This window comes from Adiantum capillus-veneris, chromosome 29, assembly GCF_014529385.1.
Source record: "Adiantum capillus-veneris isolate H3 chromosome 29, ASM1452938v2, whole genome shotgun sequence".
Lineage (NCBI taxonomy): Eukaryota > Viridiplantae > Streptophyta > Polypodiopsida > Polypodiales > Pteridaceae > Adiantum > Adiantum capillus-veneris.
Genome location: NC_140959.1, coordinates 57,514,735 through 57,529,980, shown reverse-complemented (window position 1 = coordinate 57,529,980; position 15,246 = coordinate 57,514,735). Strand labels below are relative to the sequence as shown.

The window sequence follows — 15,246 nt, the reverse complement described above, 5'->3', positions numbered from 1 at the left end:
AAAAAATTAAAAATGAATCTGCAAAGTTTTTACCATCTTGAGTTTGCTTGAAGTCCGTGTTTCTTCTCTTCCAGTGGTGTACTCCACAAAAAATTGAAAATGAATCTGCAGATTTGTTGACCGCTTATCATCTTGAGTTTGTTTGAACTCCGTGTTTTTTCTCTTCCAGTGAAAGTGAAATGCTCAAGAATCCATGGGTCTTTTTGAGAACTTGTGTAGACCTCTTGAACTTGATTGCATTGTCACCTACAAATATTTCATGTAGTCGACAACAACTCAGTGACCACTGTCGTTTTGTACATTGCTACAAGATATTGATTCAATAACACTCTTAGGTCGTCAAGCGCCTAGGGAAGCCATGGAAGAAAAGGAGCACCACCTGGACAAAGAAATTAAAAATTAGTTCATGTACACTTTGCCACATCAATTGCAAACACCCTATTGAGTTTCATCTCCTTTCCATAGTGTTGCAAGAACTTTGATATATCTTTTCCATTAAATTGATCCATATTATCCACAATTGAGGCAAATCATTTGTTCTCCTTTGTGCAGCTTGTTGCTACATAAACAATATAAATGCCTCAAACAATCGCATTGTATTTGCATCGAAGCATTTCCCTTGTTGCTCTTCTTGATCCATATTTGATAACATTTGTATTGGAACCTTGCAACACGATTTTATACCCTCGGCCCAGCCTGATTCATGTCAAGTTCACCAAAAAAGAATGTCACAATTTTTCTAGTACCACCAAGAAGACGCTGAGCCTTTGGCTACCTGAGTGTGCGAGACTAAAGTGAACACGCATTAGACTTATGCAAAGGAGTAATACAACAAAAATGACCTTCAATTCAACCATGAAAGTTTCACTCATATACAAGGTAAAGAACAACTCGAAACTCGTGTGTGTAATGATTTTGTGTAGCCTCATCCCGAGTTACACTAGTACAACACAAGTTAATGGTGTAGAAAACCCTATCTTTCTCCCTCAATGCTTAATCGAGGCAATTTCATGGAAGCTTGGGCACTTCCATTGACAAGACCACTCACTTATTTAATGAGAGAGAGCCTTAACTTGAAGCCTCACATGCTCAAATACAAGGTAGAAGCAATGCGGAATTGCACTAGAACAGCATAAAACCCTATGCATCCTTCTTCAAAGAGAACAAAAATGCATGTATTCTACTTACAATCATGCCACTATGAGTGATGTGGCATTTTTAGCGAATTTTGACCCAAAATGGATTACTTTTTACCATTTCACAGTCTTCGTTGACTTCATCATTCAAAAATGACCCATTGTGAGCATAAAAAATCCTTTACAAAACTTTAATATAGTGGGAAAACTCCCTTGAGCTCAAGTTTCATGTTGAACCTCATTTTTCCACTTGTCATATCCACTAAGTACATCATTGATGATTATGCATGTCATCTACTATTTTTGGACAATGTTAAACCACATTGAACTTTTTAGGTGAAACGGTTGTACCACCTTGATGCACTTGACATACGTACATTACTAACTCAAAATAGGGATGCTCTAAAGTGAGAATACACACAATGACAACACCATTGCAATCGTGACAACCGATGTTACAAATATGACACCATGTACATTGTAGCATTTAATCCCACATATCAAAAAGACAAAAAGTAATGTAGACATTTTTCTTTCACATTGAGCATACACCACAGCATGACGATGTGACTTATACTCAATATGCGTAGTCAAACATGGTCAAATGGTGATCAATAATCTCATGTTTTATTGTTATCAATATTACCTAGGAGCTAATGTATAGTAGAAAAAGCTTTGATGCGAGACAATTTTTTGCAATCTCACTTGAATAATTGCAAGAATGCTTTATTCTATCCCTCTCATTATTGAAGCTTGCCTTAATCTAGAGAGTTGCGTGAATGGTTGAGTTCATGGTCTACTCATCAGATGGTTTTACTTCACACTCTCTCCTTGCAATAGTTTCCTCATATGAAAGGTGATACTCAACACACTCCCACGTATAACCATTCGATTGAAATCTACTCATTAAGTAATCCAAGCATATCTTGCACATCTCTAGATGTAGTCTAAAAACAAAGCGCACTTACAAATTAACTCACATTCCTCAACAAGTGAAAAAAAATGTGGATTTTTTTAATGTAATTCTCTCTCCAAGTGTGGCAATCACTACATGCACCTTCATATTTTCCCATTCCATAGCACTTGCCGTCATGCATGTGTAGTTCAGAAGTTGATTCAAGAGCCAAATTGGTGCAGCGGGCATTCTTGAAGGCGTACGACTTAAAACAAGCGACCACACTACCTTTCGGCATGGACTAATTGTTGTTGTCTAGAGCGCTCTAGACAGCAAGTCAATGATACGTGTGTGTGTGTGTGTGTGTGTGTGTGTGTGTGTGTGTGTGAGAGAGAGAGAGAGAGAGAGAGAGACCATGAGCATCCCTATTGCTATTGTCATACCCGTAACTCCCGTTGTACATGGACTCAAATTTTTTGTAAAATTGAAAAACTATGCATGAGAATTTAGAGGTAAATCGACTTTACACTAAATTTCTCTAAATGTGCTAGGTTTGGTCACCTTCAAAATTTCAAAATTTAGAGGAAAAATTTAAAACTTGTAGGTGGGATTACACCAAACCTAGGTTCATGCCAAAATCTCTCTCTCTCTCTCCCCCCCCCCAAAACGTTAAAAATCCTCTTTTCTTCTTCTTCTTCTCTTCTCTCTCTCTCTCTCTCTCTCTCTCTCTCACACACACACACACACACACACACACACACGCACACGCACACGCGCAAGTGCGCCCCAGACAAGCCAAAAATTTCTGATTGCAAATACTTTTACATATGTACAGGAACAACATACGCTCGTTGATCTTATGGAAGAGCACTATGAAATAGAAATCAGAATCCACAAAGAGAGCTAAACGGCTGTTCAACTCTCTTCTTGGCAATGCTCAACCTGGCAATAGCAAAGTGCCTAGCATCCATTATGATCTACTGCTCTAGGAAAGCCACAGACATTTGCGTCGTGAGAGGAGCGGACTGAACAATATGCCTGCTGACGTGCATTCTACCCACTTGTTTCTCTCATCTCTTTCTCCGCCTGCTCCATGCGCGCTTTGTACATTTTCCACTCTTGATGACACCGCTCCCTCACCTGCATCATAGGCCAAAACCCATGAATTATATAGTTTTCTGCTTTGTGATCAACATCAAAAACACATTCAATCAGCTCAACCAATTCAAAGCTCACCCCTTCCCAAGCAGTTTTGCCAGTTGCAGCTTTCCCCTGAAAACCAAAAATCAAAGCATGCATAAGTTCAAGAATGAAATCGACAAATGGTATACAAAAGAGCCTGACATATTGATATACATTTGAATACATACTTGGTTACCCAAAGATGGTACAACTTTGTGCACAATGTACTGTGAGTCCACAACTCCTATCTTTTCATGTGCAGGCTGCATAACCAAAACCATGAGAATTATCAAGCATCACCTCAATGGGCTGTAAAAACCAGCAAGAGAGGAGCATTTTTGGAGCTCCAGATGAAAGGCCATTTTGGCTCATGGAAGGGCTTCATGCTATCCGCCTCAAAACCACTAATTTGCGTCACACACACATGCAGACACATTGCACACAATGTTCTCTTCATTAAAAATATGTATAGCTATGTAGGTATTTTCTCAAACGAATCTAAGAAAGTGATTGCAATCAAACTTTACACAACAGTGTTACAACATGGTATTTTCTCAGTTGAATCTAAGAATGTGATTGCAATCAAATGGAACATAACAGTGTTACAACGTGTAGAAGGATGTAGTTATGCGTGCACCAGTTATCAGTAATATGCTACTGATGCAACTATGCCAAAATCGGCATAGTTACAAATAGTTGCATATAAGACAAATAACTTGTGCACCTGTGACCATGCATGAGAAATAGTGATTTCAAAAAGTAACTAATAAGTATGCATCATGTGATCATTGCCCATTCATCCAAAAGAGTAACTAACTACAACCTCCATCGTGCATAATTGGGAAAACCAGCAGCTTATCTCATATCCCAACATTGCATATCAACAAGAATTGGCAGGCGCCTCTATCAAAGGCCATCTAGCTTCATGCAACAAGCTCACCTGGTTGCATGGGATGACAAAGGTTATGCTCTTGGAAAACGTATTCAAAGATGGTAGAATTAGGTTAAGAACTTTCTGGTACCTATTACTAAAATCTCAAGTTAGAGGCGGCTGAATGGAGGAAAGACACTCATTTCTAGACCGACGGGCAGTGGTGCACAAAATCTGAAACAGAAATGTGCCAGTACCCCAATTCAACATGCCAATAACACTGCATCTTCACACCATGGAAGTGGGCATGTCCAGCTTGCAATAGCATTAGACACATGCATAACACATAGGGGCAAAAACAAAGTTGAATCTTCTCACCTCAGCACATTTACCCAAAGTGAAGTCCAAGCCCCAGCCATGTACCAAATCATTCTGCAATATCACCAGAATAGCCATGCTTAGCCAACCCCAAACCTTGATAACCTTATGTTATCGTGAGAACACACTGTCAAACCTGAATCATGTGCCAAACACAACGCCATGCAGTTCGTGAAAACACAGGAGCCATGATTTCCACAAATCTATAGATAACATAAAGGATGTCACCACAAAACCAACTAATTGTCCACTAGCAAATAATGGAATCCGTCTGGTATCATTCAGACCTACAAGATAGGAAATATTGTATTTACCCTGCACAAGGTGGTTTATGCGGATCTGGACACCAACCAGGCTTCTCTTCTGTGCTCCTGCAAATTCCGTGACACTCTTAGCTTTGAAGGATTGCAATATTGCACAAACAGGTGGGTGCCAGTGATCAAAATAGGGTCCAAGGTTACACTTCTGCTTTTCTGAGTAATTATTTCCATGAAACAGGGTTCCCTGAGTTTTGTGGAATGGATACATTATCATACTTGTGAACTTCTGAATTACCCAATCGCTTTGTCATTTGCCATGTCAAACCTCGATCAGGCTCCAAACCTGGCTGAGATATCTCCAACCCGTGCTTCCGCACCAGTCGAATATACCTGGTAAACAAGGCCTGGTCAGTTCTCTTAATTTGAGAGCATTGCTAATTTTACAAGATCACACACACCTTGCCTTTTCCACCTTAACACTCCTCACTCACACCCAAGCAACTACTTATTACAAGTTTAATACTCTCCACAAAAGCCACCACCCCAAGTTTATCACCCACAAAATGGTTTTGTGGACTCCATTGACTTCACATCATGGCGTTAGCTGGATGTGATGCATTGCTGGGCAGGCACATAATTCCGTAAGTATGATGCCCTAATCCAATCTCGAGACAGAGATCTTTTTTACGATAAGAACAAGCATCTCAATCTAGATATTAAATGAATCTGACCATATTATATCTGCATGCTGTTTCTAGATCAATGAAAAAGTGTGCTTTACAGCACCATGAGTGCTTTGAGGAACCCTCTCCTGGAGTGTTGCCTCTTGCAAGACCTGAGGACCATGAAATTCCTCTCCTTGGATTATCTTTCCTCAACAAGACACCTTATATACAAAGTAACGAAGAAAGCGAGAGAAAAGAAAATAGAACAAAAGAAACGATTCTATTAGAAGCTGAGCCAATGCTTCTATGGTACCTTCAAAGTCATTGACAGGATCAATGATCTCTCCTTCAGATTAAAACTGCCCCCTCATTGGGCGATTCACGATGCCTTTCATGTGAGTCTACTCCGACTATACTAGGGACCTCTTTGTACTGGGTCTTTAGATGACGCTGACCCAGAGGTGGAAGAGACTGTGAGTCCAGAACAGATCCGTGCCCATAAGGATAGGGCCACTAGAGGGAAAACAACTTACAGATAGGGGAGAGCAGCTTTCTCATGGGCCAACTGATGGTGGGACTCGGGTGGGAGATCCCAGCCTCAGATTTGTAGCAGCTAGTCTTGGATGCTTCTCAGGTGGAGGAGCTACTGTTTCAAAGGTGCCACTTGCAATTGCTGGTACTTCAAAAGGTGGACAAGAGGAAGAGAGGGACCCTCATCCTTCCAGCACCCCTTCTTTTTCACATGTTTCCTTGTCCATGTGTGTCACTCTACAATGATGTGGCACTACTGACAAGGCTATATGAACAGGTTGCGCCAATGGACTCTAGGACAGATGCTGTCGTGACAAACTGCACCAACAAGGCTATATGGGATGCAGCTGATGTGGTTTGGCACCATCTGTTGGTTCTGCTTTTGAAGGAGCAGGAAACAATTTGCTCATGAGAACTTTCATGATCAACTCACTCCTATAGACAGATTGAAGGACTACAAAGAAGGTGAATGAACTGTGTAGAATTGCCATTTCTCACCACACACAGGATCATTTGAAAGCTTTAGCTTTCCTCAACAATTTGATGTGGATTTCTGGTAACTTCCCAAACGCCTCCAAGGTAAGGAAGGCTTGTTCTTTCTTGAACGGGAATTCTCTAGATTTGTGGTCTACATTGTTTCTTCAAGGACAAGCCCAAAAGATTTGGCTTAAATTCAAGCAGTTTTTAGCTTCTCTTTGGCTGACTCAAGCTTTTGCGGTAGATATACTTTCTGCATGGAATCAATTGAAGTTTGAGGAGGATACCTTTACATACCTACAACCAGTTTTGGGATACTCCCTTACCAGTGGCCTCTTTTCGACTGGTAATGTTGGAGGAACAAATATTATTGCGGTCTTCCTCTTGAACTCAAAAAATACAGTCTCAAAAAGAAAGATCTTAGCATCCAGGAAATGATGTCACATGCTGATGACTGGTATGTCATTCTTACGGGAAAATTGACCTTTGGTACCGCAAGTTACAACACCCAACATCCAGGAACAATCCAAACCAAAAGGACAAAAACAGGATAATGAGAAAAAGTTGTTCCAAAGATGGAAGTTTAAACAGGGATCTAAGAATCTTGATCCTAGTTTCTCTCTCAAGGATGATTTCTTCATGAGCCTTACTATGTTCTGTATCACTAAATTTCTGAGTTAGAACGTGTCGACTCAATGTCAGAATCCACCATTTGTAAATAATAGAGTTTCCCAATAAGTCTTGATTCTTTTGGAGATGAATGTGGAGACTTTTGTACGTACTCATATCATTGTATGGTTTGTCGAAGGGTCAAATATGCAACACATAATACATCCGGGTTACTCCACCCACTGCCTAGCCCATATACACCATGGGACTGCAATGCTATGGACTTAATCTTTTTACACCTTGTCCGGGCATCCCCGCTTACAACTCCTGCAAGAATGCATGCAGTTTCTTGATCTAACTGTGAAAAACATCTATTTTCCATGTTTGAAGGACCCATCTTCATCTACCGGTGAACACTGGCATGCAACCTTTCCTTCGTCCGGTGCTTTGTTCTGCCAATGAGATATCCCCAAATTGATGCTCAGGTCATCCACCCTATATTTTCGATGTGACAATATATTTTCGATGTGTCACAGTAATCAGTTCAAACTTGCTGAATATTTCCTTCACGATGCTCTAATCACCCATCTTTTTACCACATCAAAAATACACGTACGAGGCGGTCTAGCAGATTACCCCTTTTGAATGCTCTAGTCACCATTCCTCTGCGCATCAAGAGTATCTGTTCCTGGAGGTCTAGCAAATATTCCCTTTGACAGGAAATATCCATTCTATAATGGTCTAAGATATAATCTGTCTACAATGCTGTAGTCATCCGTCTATGACACATCGAGTATATTCCCTTCTAGCTCCTGTGGATCCACATGAGTTTGCAAACTTCTCATTCTAATGTGCCCATACCAAGAATTAGGTTTACTTGGTCATTAGGTTCATACACAAATAGCTAAAAAATAGCCTCACGTAGGAAAGATCAGCAAGGTTGTCCTGCATTGGCACATATGACAAGCTGATCTCTTTACAGATGTTCTATTTTGTCAAAAGCGTGGAGATTTCCAGAGACTTTGAGCTTAATCCCCTCAATGTTCTGATCACAATTTATCAAGGTAGGCACTTCTCTTCACATTTGAGTGTCAATCAGCTATCACTCCTAGGAGAGGAATTGTTTCCATATTAGAGTAGTGATATGTGTGAACACACATGCTAAGTGTGAACACACTTAGCATCAACAGGGCACCCCTTTTCCCTCTCTAGGAGTCTTTTTCCTAAGTGCATGTATATATGACTATCACATAAGGCTTAACTTATCTTGGTTTAACCCGTTTATTTCTGGTTCAACAATATGCAAATTTACAGCTGACCTTGTACATTTTGTTAGCAAGTGCAGTTTTTCACATGGACATACATACCAATTAAACTAATAAAGGATAGGCAATGTTAATAACAAGTTGATGGTTCAAAGAAATCTTACTCTTCTGCATTGAAATGCTGCACATCCAAGTCTTCATCCCAGATGAAAATATACTCAAAAGGTTCCACAACATCCGGGTGAAGAAACCTTTTTGCAAACCACCTGTAATTACCATCAAAGTGAGCAAATGCAACTACCAAGTACATCACATGTTGACTTATGCTGATTATTCATTACTGCTCTGATCCTGCTAATTTGTTTGTGCAACTCAATACTTGATGATCAGAATTCAACACAGCAAGAAAATTAAGGGTTGGATATGAATTTAAGCCTCTACTTTTGGTTAGTTAATTTGCAACGTGGGTAGTAAAGCCCACTTTCAGGTCTCTCTTTGTTTTTATTCTTATTATTATTTCAAACAAAAAGTCGTTTAAAGTTGTTTCTTGAAACATGAGCTAGTTCTTGTCCAAAGCATTGCAGCCCAATCAGGAGTCAAAAGCTTCTCTTACCCTTGCAAGCTAATATACCTCAAGAAGATTAATCAGCCACCCATCTTCATTGTAATCACTTTCCCCTCGGTACGAGATGTGTCTAGGGACGAACACATATTAAACGTGGGTTTGTGTGTGTGTCGCTGTTTTAAACTAATACTTATACACAACAGAACATATCAGTTCAAAAGACAGTTGGCTCTAGAAAAGGACAGAGAGAAGCACAAAAACGACTCAGTCTTTGATTCATCTTTGCACTTTACAATGAGAATGAAGTATCAATCTAATGTTCTTGTACGCTGGATAGTTACGAGCAGACATAGTAGTCTCGTACGGTCCCGTACGTTTTGTACGCGTACGATGATGTGCGGTACTAGACGAACTAAAAAAAATTATGATGTACGATGACATTATGTACATTCAAATTTAAAAAAACAAATAATTCTCAAGTCTAAGGGCCTAAGGCTTAGGCCTTAATACTTACTTATAGAAACTTGACATTTGTATAGATTACAAGTTAGTAGTTACAATACTACAATGTAAAGAGTCAAGACTCAAAGACTAAAGAGAATGAGCATTACATAAACCAAAATGATCATTGAAATTTGATAAGTATAGACCAAGTGGCAAGGGCTACAAAGTACTCAAAAAGTGGCAAGGGATACAAAAAAGTGGGGGGACCAAGTGGCAAGGGCTACAAAGTACTCAAAAAGTGGCACACCATAATAGAGAGACTAAATAGTAAAGTCACTAGTCACTAGTGCTCTCATCATCTTCCTCTTCTGAGCCTTGCTCATCAACATTATCCTCTTCCTCACAAGAGTCGAAGGATGACGGCTCATAATCTCCATCACTAATGAGGTTGCCTTCATCATCATACTCTGGCTCTCGAGGCTCTCTATCCTCCATAGTGATGGTCGCCGCACAAGAGCCGCTTCCGGAGCCTCGCCGCACATAGGTCCTAGGAGCCTCCGTGGGTGTTGTTGATGCTTTGCCTCTACCTCTTGTAGCCCTAGCACCTCTGCCTCTTGTAGCCGATGTAACTCAATGGATGACGACCTTCTTGCGTGATCGTGTGCGAGAAACCCGGCGATCAATCTCTTCAAGCTCCAAGTAGAGCTCACCAAAAATTTATTTGCTCCTCAGGGTCTTGCTCTTTATTGACACTTAGAGTGTCAATCGTAAGTGTGAGCTCATCCACGTTGACCTATTTGACATGTACAACATTGGACAATGAAAACATAATTAGTATATTCAAACTAATTAAAGACTAGAGTATAGAAAATGGAGTGAGTCGTGATTATAATTTATAATTTATACCTGTCGAGCCATAGGCATCTCATGCATAGAGCGCAACATGCGTAAATTGGAGCGACAATAGACAAGTCGCTCTAATTGCTTCGTTGAGAGCTTGTTTCGGATTTTGGTGTGGATGAGGGAGTATGCGGACCAATTACGCTCACATGCTCCCGATGAGCAATTCTAAAACACATCAAGAGAGGCATAAGCTATAAGAGACTATAGTTGAAGAGATTAAGCACAAAATGTAAAAGTTTGAGGCTTGTCGCTTACTTGGCCAAGAACCCTCAAAGCAAGTCGTTTGAAAGTAGGCAATTGATAGCCAAAGCTCTCCCACCAAAATAAAGGCTTCACCAAGGATTGCCGCTTCCAACATAAGTTGGAAGTAAATGCGGTGCCTCGTTGGTCGCTATAGTTGATTACCTCTTGGAGAAATGCTCCAATGTCCTCTTCTTTTAGCACCTTGAAGAGGTAATTGTTGCGCTCCTCAATAAGCTCTTGCTTTGCAAAGAGTTCGGGCTTCTTGTAAGCCGGATGCAAGAGAGCCGCAAAGTAATGGATAGGTCTCTTCATCCAATCCCACCGCTTTGTGATTGATTAGGAGAAGAATGTCGTCTCTCTTGGGAGAGTCCTCGAGGTAATCACTACAAGAAGAGAGAGGAAATGTACTAAGTAGAGAAACAAGCATGTAGAATTTAGATATATAGAGAATGTATTATGTAATAATAAATATATAGTTATACTGTGTTCCATCGGGAGCCCCATCTAGGATTGTAGACTTCTCAATCTCCTTGTAAGCTTCCTCCATGAAGTGCCATAGAAGCCCAATAGTTGTCCCTTCCATGTCGGTTATGCGGAGAGCCTTGTACAAGGGCAAGATCGCAACGACAAGACTGTTAACCCTCACGGCTCACGGACACCCCATCACCTACGACGGACGTGTATTATGTATTTGGTAGAGTCAGGTACCGGGCTTGTCGGACCAATAGGAAAAGGGTAAGAGTGATCGCCGATGAGAGGCGCACTTTTACTGGGACATTCAAGGGATTAGTTGGCTAAGCATGGGCGCCCAAGTGTAAATGGGGTGAGCTCATATAAAAGCCAACTAAACCTAAAATTCACTCATTCTCTCATTTGTGCAATAGAAGAGTGCTCTTGCTCCATCTCCATCTCCATCTTCTTCTTCTTCACCTCCTTATGTGCGTGTGTATGTGAGAGAGAGAGAGAGAGAGAGAGAGAGAGAGAGATAGAGAGAGAGTGTGTGATCGAGCATTACTACGAAGGCACGGCGGCGGCGAAGCGGTTGAGCGTGGCACGACTGCAGCTTCTTCTTCATCGCAGCGAGGAATCCACCACGAAGGCGAGCGTAGAGCGGTGAGTGACACACCCTTTGCTCTCTTGAGCTTGCTAAATTAGTCTTGTTGTGTGCTTGGAGCCATTTGTGGCTCGCACACGGTGTATCGGCAAGTCCCTTGCTTCGACAGTGCGGCAAGGAGCACACATTTTTGGCGCCGCTGCCGGGGAATCGCCCTGCACTAAGCCCAAGAGACACTTTGTGCTTCTCCTATGAGTTGTTTGTAGTAGGAAAGAAGAGGAAGAGGAAGAGGAATGAGTTGTTTTTCTGCAAGTTGTTAATTTCGGTATTGTCTGCAAGTTCTGTGATTTCTGCATAATGTTGTGTTTTCTGTTTGCACACAGTCTTTGCACAATTAGTAGTCGTTAGCTTGTTTGCAGTGAATGAATAAGTAGGAAGGCAGTTAGCAATTTCTGCTTGCACACAGTCTGTACACAGTTTTCTGTCAAGGTTTGCCTACACACAGTCTTTGCACAGTAAGATAGTGAGAGAGGAAGTAGGTGGACAGTTAGCTCACTGTCAGTAAGCAGTTAACAGATTAGTTAGTGTTTAGCAGCACTGTTAGTAAGTAGATAAGGTAGTGAGCTGTCTGTGAGCTGTGAGTTGTTGATTGGGAGGTTAGGTAGGTGACAACGTGTGTGGCCAAGAAAGGGTCACCGAAACCGCGCGCGATCGTCGCCAAGAGAGGGAAAAAAAAAAAAAACCCGAAAATAAGCGTGAGTGACTGGGAGGGCTGCACTAAAATTTTGATCGAGATCGGGATCATTTCCCCAAGTCCAAGCCCAAGCCCAAGCCCAGGCCTAGGCCTAGGCCTAGGTCCTCAATCTTATGATATATACTAGACTCACTCTTATATATATACCCTACCCCCTCAAGAGGGAATGAGAGCATGTGGGGCAAGTCCTCCACTCTCCTCCCTTCTCTTTCCACTTGCACCCTTAGACTTTCTAATTTGGGCTTAGTTCCCTACTAGAAATTGACGGTTTTAGGGATTCCGAGGGCATAAAGTGACCAAACGGAGGGCTGTAAATCACGGCATGTCCCTCTGACCGAGACGCTCGTTTTAAGCTATCATACGTTCTATTCTATCGCTGGGTCAGAAAAAAAGAACCAAAAAATCAAAAAATAAATAAATAAGAAAAGACTTGGGTTGCAGAACACCCAAAATTACTAGGTGAGCAGCCTTCACGGGCCCTCACTGACACTTCTAGGGGATCCAAGTCATATGAACCTACACTCTGGACGAGTGTTAGAGCACGAGCATATTGGTAGTGCCTCCATTTACGCGGGCACCCATTATTCCTCCACCCTAGGTTCTGGACCTTCGGCCGGGACTCCAGGTAGCACGACCCAAGATCCTCATATCGCGTCTAGTGATTCTTCCTCTGACTACGAAGTCATGGAGGGGTATCCTACACCAAACCCTGATAGTTTAAGTCAAGACATGCATGCCATGGGCCCACGGCCCGGGTCCAGCGTGTTTAGCCGCTTAAAAGAGACCCTTAGTAGAGCTACTCGCTCCGATCATGCGGTTAATGAAATAAATGAAGGGAGTGGGGAAGTAAATTCGTCATTCATGCCTAAAATGGACCCTATACTTTTTGAGAGTGTGCATGTGAATGTTCCATCCACTGCACCTCTTGATCGACTATCTCCCTCTGAGGTTTTACTACCCGATGGTAGGAGTCTTGCCGAAGTACAAGAGATCGAACGCTATATGCAAGCAACAAGGGAGAGGGAAATTGAGAACCTACCAGGGCTAGAACAAAGTCGAGCCCTGAAAGCAAAGGCTCCTATGACAACAATCATGCCAGCCGAGCAACCGAGTGCTCCCAAGGTAGCAGTCACGGAGGGGCAAGCTATGGGGAGCAATAATGCTTCCACTTCAAGGGAAACCTCCAGCACGCCAGGCCTAGATGGGATATTCCTAAACGAAAATTTGGAGTATGACCTACAAGAAGAAGCTTTAACTGATCGGTACACAGGACACACCTATCATGTGGGTTGGTTAGATGTTCTACAATCCACATCGGGTGCTACTAGCAATAAACATAGCGACTCAATAGTAGAACTTGAACTGCATGGGACTCAACTAACTCAAATGAACCGGCACAGACTCTGGCATGGCAGCACACTCAGCTCCAAGTCCAGAACTCCCGGACACAATGGAGGTGTCGAAGCTCCAATGTGCAGGGACGGTGCACACGTGCTGTGCATGGACTCAAGACTCAAGACTCAAGATGCTCGACCTTACAAAGTAGATGATGATGGTGTACTACCACCAGAACCAACCACACATATGTATCCCATAAGGAGCCACCAACAGCTAGCAAAATATCTCAATCCAGCTAAGCTATCTCCAATCTGAGGTGGTGGTGATCTGGTCACAGTTTCATCTAAACCACCATACATAACACTTGCCACGTGTCACTGCCCAAGCCAAAGTCCGTCCAGTGTGAACTCCTGACCAACTGTAACTAACTGCTTGTCCAAATGCTAGTGACACTATAGCCCTGCTACAGTCTCACACCGTCATGTAAAGCATTGCTCTACAATCACCACCCGACCATCTCTGTAGAAGGCAATCTTTCCCTTTTGCCTTGTTGTTGTAATCTCTAGCATCACCTCTCATGTGAGTCAATTGCGAGAGGGTGAGATCATCATTGAGAAAAATACATGTCTTCTTGAGAGTTGGCCTCTTCTTCAAGAACTCCTCACATCCTTGAGGCCGGTGACCCTCCCATGTAAGGCACGTGTCCCGGCCTTCTTTGCTCTTCTTCGAGGGTCATGTTAATGATGGTAGGTGTAGAAGCCTCTTCACCTTTCCCTTCGTGGCGACCTCGATCCACTTCTCGATCGCCTCCACTTTCTTTTGTGTTTTGATGATGACCTTGACCCAAGATGACTTCTTTTCCTCCTCCTCCTTGATAATTTGGCTTCAAGAAGCTCACCTTGTAGATTTCGGATGATGGAATCTTGGATGACCACTTTCTCTTGAAGCGAAGCGACCCTCCTACGCAAGCTCTCTCTTTCTTCACTCAATCTTTGAAGAATAGTGCTCCTCTCCTTCCTCCACTCTTCCATTTCATTTCTCCATTCTCACATTTCCTGCTCTATTGCCAACATTCTCTTCCCTATCCACATGAAGGACCCTTTGGGGGCTGCAGCGAGGTATGCGTCTTCTTACACATGGGGGAAGCCATTGTCACTTCTCCGATGCTTCCTATGAGAGAGAGAGAGAGAGAGAGAGAGAGAGAGAGAGAGAGAGAGAGAGAGAGAGAGAGAGAGAGCGACTAAAACAGAAAAAAACATAAGAGAAGCCTAAAAAACAACAAGAAACGCTTGTGAAACCCTAATAACAGAAAAATTCAACGACGCGACCTTGAAGAACAACAAAAAGAACAAATTTGAAACCCTAAAAGACAGCAAAAAACAATGGCAAAACCCTAAAGAACAGCAAGAAACAATGACCAAACTCTTAAAAACAGCAAAAAACAGTTTCAAAACCTTAAAAAACTGCGAAAAACGGTGATGAAACCCCAAAACCAGTTGAAAGGTGGTGGCAAAACCCTAAAAAAGAGAGAGAGAGAGAGAGAGAGAGAGAGAGAGAGAGAGAGAGAAATGAAATGAAATGTTATATTAACGTCTTCAACAGGCCGAAGTGACCTATGAGACCAGAGAGTTACAATGTGGTGAATTTGATACAAAGTCAGAGTAACAAGATGACAA

At 42.1% G+C, this 15,246-nt stretch overlaps 1 protein-coding gene across 3 annotated transcripts in view; it reads right to left on the bottom strand.

Moving 5' to 3' along the window:
* Nucleotides 1–2,824: 2,824 nt before the first annotated feature.
* The window catches only part of LOC147419250 (uncharacterized), a 133,246-nt gene continuing 120,824 nt past the window's right edge, over nt 2,825–15,246 (bottom strand). For 2 of the 3 annotated variants that reach the window (XM_086506416.1, XM_086506415.1), the window contains 8 exons: nt 8,434–8,535; nt 4,999–5,112; nt 4,777–4,833; nt 4,599–4,665; nt 4,463–4,516; nt 3,402–3,476; nt 3,268–3,303; nt 2,825–3,171 (listed from right to left, as the gene is read on the bottom strand). In XM_086506416.1, the coding sequence (XP_086362542.1) occupies nt 3,085–3,171; nt 3,268–3,303; nt 3,402–3,476; nt 4,463–4,516; nt 4,599–4,665; nt 4,777–4,833; nt 4,999–5,112; nt 8,434–8,535 (592 nt within the window). In that variant the 3' untranslated portion in view covers nt 2,825–3,084. Of the gene's footprint in view, nt 3,172–3,267; nt 3,304–3,401; nt 3,477–4,036; nt 4,154–4,235; nt 4,319–4,462; nt 4,517–4,598; nt 4,666–4,776; nt 4,834–4,998; nt 5,113–8,433; nt 8,536–15,246 lie in introns of those variants that run through there. The other variant, XR_015187205.1, reaches the window with a different exon arrangement.